The 8794-nt window shown below is 34.1% G+C and overlaps 1 protein-coding gene across 1 annotated transcript in view; it reads right to left on the bottom strand.

Moving 5' to 3' along the window:
- LOC106465249 (putative epidermal cell surface receptor) overlaps positions 1–8794 on the bottom strand; it is a 30282-nt gene that overhangs the window by 8336 nt on the left and 13152 nt on the right. The window contains 4 exon segments of the mRNA XM_022393119.1: positions 689–1048; positions 1713–2027; positions 3237–3485; positions 6726–6968. Coding sequence (XP_022248827.1) covers positions 689–1048; positions 1713–2027; positions 3237–3485; positions 6726–6968 — 1167 coding nt within the window.

The following is an 8794-nucleotide window of genomic DNA, read 5'->3' as shown; positions in this document are numbered from 1 at the left end:
TAGTAAGTAAGAGACAGGTCTCACACGTCAAATTACTATCAATCCAGTTAAGGATGAATAGATTAATCCAATACAGACCTAGTAAGTAAGAGACAGGTCTCACACGTCAACCCAGGTAAGGATGAATTGATTAATCCAATACAGACCTAGTAAGTAAGGGACAGGTCTCACACGTCAACCCAGGTAAGGATGAATTGATTAATCCAATACAGACCTAGTAAATAAGAGCCAGGTCTCACACGTCAAATTATTATCAATCCAGGTAAGGATGAATTGATTAATCCAATATAGACCTAGTAAGTAAGAGACAGGTCTCACACGTCAACCCAGGTAAGAATGAATTGATTAATCCAATATAGACCGAGTAAGAATAAGTCAGGTCTCACATTTCACATTAGTATCAACCCAAGTAAGTATGGATTGATTAGTCCAATACAAATAATATATTTAGGAAGTGTGTTTCAAGAGCGTTTGTTATCGAGCACGGAAATAGTTTTTTTATTAGGCTTAGTTGACACTTAAAATATTCAAACTTTATAGACGCTTTGGTGTACAGCACCATTTCTTAATTCACGAAAATCTTGAGTGCATTAGTTCATGTATTAATTTTTAAAACATGGATATCATAATGTTAAAGCACCTGACTTGTTTTCATTATTCCGTAATTCTATTTTGCGATAATACTCGCCTTTAGGTTTTGGTATCGTTTTTATCTCCACCGGTTTGGTTGAGACGAGATGCGTAAGGATGTCCCCTGGAGTCATAAATTCGATGTCTACAATATAGGCGACCCCCGGCATTAGGTTTCTGATGATGTATGACGTTACATCCCGATGAATGATGGGAGTTGTTTTCCAACGGTCTTCACCTTCATTGACCAATTTATACTTAAGTCGAATTCCATCTATAAAACGCTTCTCTTGAGGTTCGAAGTCCCTCCAGATTACGCGCACGGTGTTGGAGTCGATACTCTCTGATGTTAGTCTTGCATCCAACATGATCATCGGAGGTAAGGTCGTGCTTGTTGTGGTGGAGGTCGTTGTTGTCACTAATCAGATCAGTATCAAAGTAAGCATATTACGATTTGTAAGGTAGCATATACCATAACGCAATTAAATTATAACATTATCACAGTAGGTGTCAGTTAAAGTGACCTTGATGTAATAGCCACAGATAACAGAAATAACTGCTAGTACTTTGGCACAAGGCTTAGTTATCGTGTGCATGTGTGTACATAATCTCGTGGTTATGCAGTTAAAGTTAAAATTAATTATTTTTTCAAAACACACACACAAAAAAAACACTGCTCATGTTTACAAGTAACAACAATAAAATGCTCTATAGAATACATAATAGAATATAATATCTATTATTCTGGTTTTATGAACCTACGTTAGATATAGAAATCAGAATCAGTCAGCGCCAAAACTTGTGTACGTATAGTAATACTTTTCTTCGTGTTAGATCAAGCAGAAGACGCGCAGCAACAATAGATAACACGTGATCTATTAACACGGCAATCTTTTGGTAAATTTGCTGATCTACAATGAAAAGAACAATTTCAAAAAGGCTCTGTTTATCTTAATTTTTCTAGCACTCTTCTCCGAGTTCGACCGGTTTGGGGCAATGTCATCTTCTCTCGAAAACTCTGAACTAGCCACTAGAACGAAACGTTCTTGATAAACTTACGTATATTGTTCCCAGCAACTTACGTGATGGAAGAACGAGCTTGAAAATTTCACTTTTCGGTCCGTTCTGGAGAGCATCGATCTTGATGTGGATTTGGAAGAAATACGTAGTTTCTGGATGTAAGCCACTCATGTAGTATTCGATGTTCGAAGTATCAAACAAACGGTTAGGACGAGCAAACTTCTGTACTTTCCACTCCGATTCTGGGGTGGATGGGTCGGTTGTGAAGTGTAGCTCAGCGTGGCCAACGAGCCCCACAAGGAGAGAAGGAAGGGTGAATCTTATTCTAGCTGTTGTAGCATTCACCGCCATGACATTCACGTTTTGAAGTTCTTTTCCTAACAGAACACAGATCATGTTATTAAACACTTTATCCAACACCAAAATAACACCTTTATTTACTCTTAATTTTACAAACTGGTTATTAGTAATACTCTTCTGAAATTGTGATAAAAAATCAAATTTAATTTTGTAAAACAATTCATAAAAGGAACTACCATGAAAAAGAATATTTTACACAAAAACATGATGATTTGGGGGCATATCGCCTTCGGTTTTATAATCTCAAATATTATACAAATGTTACCAGATACCTGACCGACTACTAATCCATATACCAGCGTTTTCATATACTTAACTAAGTAGTAAGGCTCTGTAAAAGCAATACCTGATGTCCAACCAAAGAGTTAAATACCTGTACAATCATTATGGGATATTTGACCACGTGGTAAATCCGTATATAAGTATTATCAGATACTTAATCAACTAGCAAGTCCTTGTACAAGCGTTATCGATACCTGACTAAGTAAAAAGTCCCTCTACAAGGGTTAACTGATACCTAACCAGGTACTAAGTTATGTAGTATTACCAGACACCTAACCAAATAGTGAGGCTCTACACAAGTGTTATCTGGTACCTGACCAAGCACCAAGTCCTATAGTAGTATTAACAGATAACAGACAAAATAGTAAGGCCCTGTACAAGTGTTATCTGATACCTGACCAAGCACCAAGCCCTGTAGTAGTATTAACAGATAACAGACAAAATAGTAAGGCCCTGTACAAGTGTGACCAGGTACCTGATCAACTGGTAAGGCCTTCTACAAGTGTTGTCAGATACCTGACGTAATAAGTGCCTATACAAACGTTATCTGATCAGCTAGTAAATACTTGTACATACGTTATTTGATACCTGTTCAACTAGTAAGTACCTTGGAAACGTTATCTGATCCCTGACCAACTACTAAGTACCTGTACAAGTGTGGTCAGGTATCTGACCAATTAGTAAGGCCCTGTACATTTATACTGTAAAGCATTAATGTTGATGACACAAGTCTGGAGGATAACGATACCTTATCCTGATATGGCCTGGAATTCGAGTCTTGCTTTTGATGAGAAGCAATAGTCCTAGCTTTCCTAATGAATAAATTACATCCTTAACTAACACCGACTTGGGTTTCTTAGTCGGTCAGTCTGCGTTTATCCCTTACTAAACACAATGCACGTGATATAATAGGTTACACTGAGAAACACTACTTTTCAGTTTACCTGAGTCCGTGTTGTTACAGACAATATAAGGACATATTAGAGGGTCATCGGGTGTAACCAGCACTGGACGGGGGCACTGTGGGTTGGGCTGCTTGAACTTCTCTGGAATTGGTTGGCAGCCTCCCACACATTCCACTTTGGAGTTCCCTTTGTTATCTTCGCGACACAAGCACTGCCTCCTCACTGAGCCTTTCAACACTTCCCAGTTCTCCCCGAGTCTGTACCGTCTATCGCGGTGATAACAGAAAGCTGGGCCAAGTAAGAAACGTTTTAAATTTCAGTTTAGATTCGTTTTAGTACGGAGCAGCAGAAGGGCCATGCTGTTTTCATTTAGCTCATTATTAGATCCATTCGCCATACAAAGTCGTTTTTTTTTCTTGTAAAAACTCCTTTTAAGACATTTAGCACACAGGTTCGACCAAACCACTTCGACGACTCAAGCTCACATTTCCGAGTTAAGACAACTTTTAGGGCCGCCATTTTTAAGCTCTTTACAAAAAGAAATCAAGGAAAGTGACTTTCATCTTCAGAAGAAAAAAAATCAATTTGAGAAAATGACTGCTTCTATTCGTTTGGCTAATGGTCGTGTCTTTAACCCTCCTATTATGTTTCTGGTCATATTGATCCTATACGATATCAAGCTTAGAACAGCTTCGGAATAATTAATGATTTGTTATATTACGCAGCTTTTACTCTTTAATTGAACATTACAAATTCATTTAAAGAATAATAATAATAAACTCAAAGATAAACTCAAGCGCATCATAACTTTATTAAAACCCAAATAAACCCAAAATATGATAGAAAGTTTAAACAAGTCATATCTTGAACAACAGTTTTTTTACAAACGCGTGTGACATTTAAAATAGATTTATATTTAGACAAAATATTGTGTTTATTTAAAATGTAATTCAACTTTAGATAGTAGTGGTTAAAACTATAAAAGTCCAATCCTATCTATTCGAATATATTGAAGCCACAAAAACGCATGTTTTTAAATCTCATTAAAGTTGTACTTCTTAAGCCTAATGTATTAATGCATTTTCTCACCACTAGGGGACCTAGCACATTGGCCATCGTAGGCCGAGCATCGTAACTACTAACAATTAAGTCAGAAATACCCTTAACTAGTAACGTCATGCGACCATTTCGTGTGAGGAATAATATATCAAACTTTTAATGTCTCAGTATCTTTTAGAAAAGAAGAAAAAAAAAGATGAAATAAGACAGACTATCGCACATTTGTAGGTTTTGTTCGTTTCACGGTGACCAGAGACGGAAAAGTTTTGTTAAGGACATCCAAACAAACATACACCATTAAAACAGCATCTCAACAATCCAGAACCACCTATTATACTCGGAAACACATGCTAAGCTACAACAGAGTCTATCATTTCTGGATCAGCCTCATCAGCTATCTTCGAACCCACAAATAAGATCATCATGGAAGACCATCACTCTTGAGTGCAAGGAATTGCCAGTAAGTAACCAGTAATTTTCATAATAATTTGATTGCTGCTGAACCTGTGTGCCGACACCACCTCATTGGTGTGCATACAATTTTTAATAATATGATGATGACTGCCTAACAACATAACCCTTCTTTACAACGTTTTAGAAAGAGATCATAAAATAAAGTTCAAGTTTAGGTTTCATTTAGTTCAAAGTTTTATTAAACACGAAACAGTACGGCCCGACTGCTTTATTAAATAAATAAATATATATAAATGTAATTATAATAAACATAAATCAATGTTATTTCCACCGACGGAAAGTCGTGAAGAGTTTAGTTCCATATTTTTAGCTCTTGATTATATTCTTAGCCACCAGATGACTAACTGCCCACCACCAGGGACCTCCGAAAATTATATTTTTGCAATTATATATTAATTTCAAACTTTAGTACCAATGATTTCTTCATGCTTTCTTTTAATCATTGTTATGTTAAATCATCACAGCGTTGTTGTCATCATGAATCTTGTACTTTACGTAAAACAGCTTGAAACACGTGACCGCGAGACAAATCTCAATACTATCAATAAGATTAATTTTGGAACGCGCGAGAAACTTTAAATTTGAAAATAAAAACCGAAGATGAGGTTAAAAATACGCCTCACTTCAGTAACTGTTCGTCTTGTTAAGCAGAAATGCTACACAATGGGCCATCTGTGCTGTGTCCACCGAAACTCTATTTTAAGGTTACAAGCCCTCAGACTCATCGCTGAGCCACGGGGGTGGATGGGGGGGGGGGAGGCTATTGTTATAGATAACGTAACGAATGTTAGAGAAAAGGAGCTGCTTCTTTACTGGCTTCACGTTAAAACAACTCATGAACATATTTTTGATGCTACAACACTAAGAAAACTAGAAACTCCACTGTAATTTAATAAAAAGATAAACGGTTATTGAAAGCGTCGACTGGATAACGATGATACTGCTTTAGATAACATACTTTGATTTTGTTTGTTGACTGGGCGTTGCATTTTAGAATGCAATAAATCATAGAACAATGCACGTGTTTTAAAACTCCTTATTTCATCTACTTAACTTCAATTTGTTTTAACCAAATCGCAAGTGAACACGTAGAAATAAGATTTTTAGTTGCTAAACTCCCATAACTTACGCTACTGTAAGCTCTTCTATTTGATCAAGCATTTTAGTCCTAAACATTTAATGACTAAAAAATTAAAACAAATAAGCTATTAAATAAGCTCTTTCTTATTTGTTGACCGCCTTAAGTCGCACATGTTGTTCAACACTGTTCACTTAAATTAATACTCAAAGCATTCGATAACACGTTTTTAATAAATCCTAATTAAAAATAATCGTCACTGTAAGTGATTAGTACATTTTTCGGTACTTTTTTCTTTTGTTAATGTTCTTACAATGAAATGTATTTGTTTTTGGTTATCTGCACAAAGCCGATAGACCAAAAGGAAAATTAACCAGTCATCTGCACCCACTACCAACTCTTTATATTTTATTTTTGTGTGAACGAATAGTGGGATTTCACAGTCTCTCTTATAACGCATCGATAGCCCCAAAGTGCGGAGCGCAATGTTTGTTGTTATTTTCGGGCAGTAACGGGACATGAACCATGGACAACACAGATCATAGCCCGAAACCCTTGCATGAAATATCTCGTTTCTGATAACACGTATAGTTATTGTTATGAGGTAAGTTTAATTCGTTTAGTATCACATTAAGGGAGTTAAAAAACAAAACAGACGGCGGGTTTTTCAGATATATTTGATTTTCTAACTTAATTGCAATAACTTAACCCAAATCGTCCTATTTCCTGAAAAAATATTTTTCTTAGCGACAAACCCAAAACCTTGAAAGATCGAAAAATCGCGCAGAGTGGGACTTTAAAATTCATCGATCCCCTTTGATCCCCCGCATATTTATGTAACTTTATCATATAATATTCTTAAGTGTTATGTACCCTTCAGTAATATATTAAGCTTGTTCACATTATCTTATCCCTACCTTGTCGCTCTTGTTCTTTGCACATCCAGTGCATACAACACTTATCACCAGGGTATTGTCCCTTATATGCTAAAGTCGGGGGACAAGGTAAATTTGGAGGAGGAATATTCCCTAATGGGGGACACCTGTCTTCACAAGTGACGTTCCCATTAACGCAAACGCAACGTCTACCGCAATCCTTCTTGTCATCAGGAATGGGTTGGAAATTTTTAAATCGAACACCGTTCACCATACAGGAACCATCTGCAATAATAATAATATTAATATCTTGAATTTAATATTCCAGAAACCAAAGATCGTTTAATATTACAGAAACCAAAGATCGTTGATGAAGGGCGAAATTTTTAATTTTAGAAAATTACTTTGGATTCAAATATTTTGAAATGTATCCCACTAGTGTATCAATTATTTCAGATTTGACATAATAGGTTACCTATCTAATTATCCAGGAAATGTTTTGATATTTGTTTACAAAATAGGTTACCTGTCTAATTATCCAGGATATGTTTTGATATTTGTTTACAAAATAGGTTACCTGTCTAATTATCCAGGATATGTTTTGATATTTGTTTACATAAATGGTTACCTGTCTAATTATTCAAGAAATGTTTTGATATTTGTTTACATAATAGGTTAACAGTCTAATTATCCAGGAAATGTTTTGATATTTGTTTACATAATAGGTTAACAGTCTAATTATCCAGGATGTGTTTTAATATTTGTTTACATAATAGGTTAACAGTCTAATTATCCAAGAAATGTATTGATATTTGTTTACATAAATGGTTACCTGTCTAATTATCCAAGAAATGTATTGATATTTGTTTACATAATAGGTTAACTGTCTAATTTTCCAGGAAATGTTTTGATATTTGTTTACATAAATAATTACCTGTTTAATTATCCAGGAAATGTTTTGATATTTGTTTATATAATAGGTTAACAGTCTAATTATCCAGGAAATGTTTTGATATTTGTTTACCTGTCTAATTATCCAAGAAATGTATTGATATTTGTTTACATAATAGGTTAACTGTCTAATTATCCAGAAATGTTTTGATATTTCTTTACATAACAGGTTAACTGTCTAATTAGGAAACGTTTTGATATTTGTTTACATAATAGGTTAACAGTCTAATTATCCAGGAAATGTTTTGATATTTGTTTACATACTAGGTTAACTGTCTAATTATCCAGGAAATGTTTTGATATTTGTTTACATAATAGGTTACATGTCTGATTATCCAAAAATTTATTGATATTTGTTTACATAAATGGTTACCTGTCTAATTATCCAAAAAATGTTTTAATATTTGTTTACATAAATGATGACCTGTCTAATTATCTAAGAAATGTTTTGATATTTGTTTACATAAACGATTACCTGTCTAATTATCCAGGAAATGTTTTGATATTTGTTTACATAAATGGTTACCTGTCTAATTATCCAAAAAATGTTTTAATATTTGTTTACATAAATGATTACCTGTCTAATTATCCAGAAAATGTTTTGATATTTGTTTACATAAATGGTTAACTGTCTAATTATCCAGGAAATGTTTTGATATTTGTTTACATAAACAGTTACCTGTCTAATTATCCAAAAAATGTTTTGATATTTGATTACATACAAAGATTACCTGTTAAATTATCCATAAAGTGTTCGGTTATTTTATTTATCTCCTAACTCAAGTATACTCTACATGAACACTTAGGAAAGTTTTGCAGGTGTTGTTGGGATTTTTGTTTTACATCATATAGAAAAAGTAAGTTTAAGCATTGGCAATAGATTCTATTTTGATAATTGTTTTACCTAAAGAGTATTTAAACACTGTATTTGAAACATAATAAACATATCTGAGAAAAACCTATACACTTAGGTGATTTTTAAAATAAATCATGTTAACATTATGGAGTAACGTGGGGAGAAAATTTCATAATTATAAAACCATTTTCAAAGTGGTCACTTGGGCTAATGATTTACATATATATAAATATTAGATCTATTTTTTACTTGTTGTAGCCACAGTTCTAAGGATTAATATCAATAAGATTGTTTATTTGTTTTG

The sequence above is a fragment of the Limulus polyphemus genome, unplaced genomic scaffold, assembly GCF_000517525.1.
Source record: "Limulus polyphemus unplaced genomic scaffold, Limulus_polyphemus-2.1.2 Scaffold1884, whole genome shotgun sequence".
NCBI classification, from domain to species: domain Eukaryota; kingdom Metazoa; phylum Arthropoda; class Merostomata; order Xiphosura; family Limulidae; genus Limulus; species Limulus polyphemus.
The sequence above is the reverse complement of the archived record's forward strand: the minus strand, read 5'-3'. Positions and strand labels throughout refer to the sequence as shown.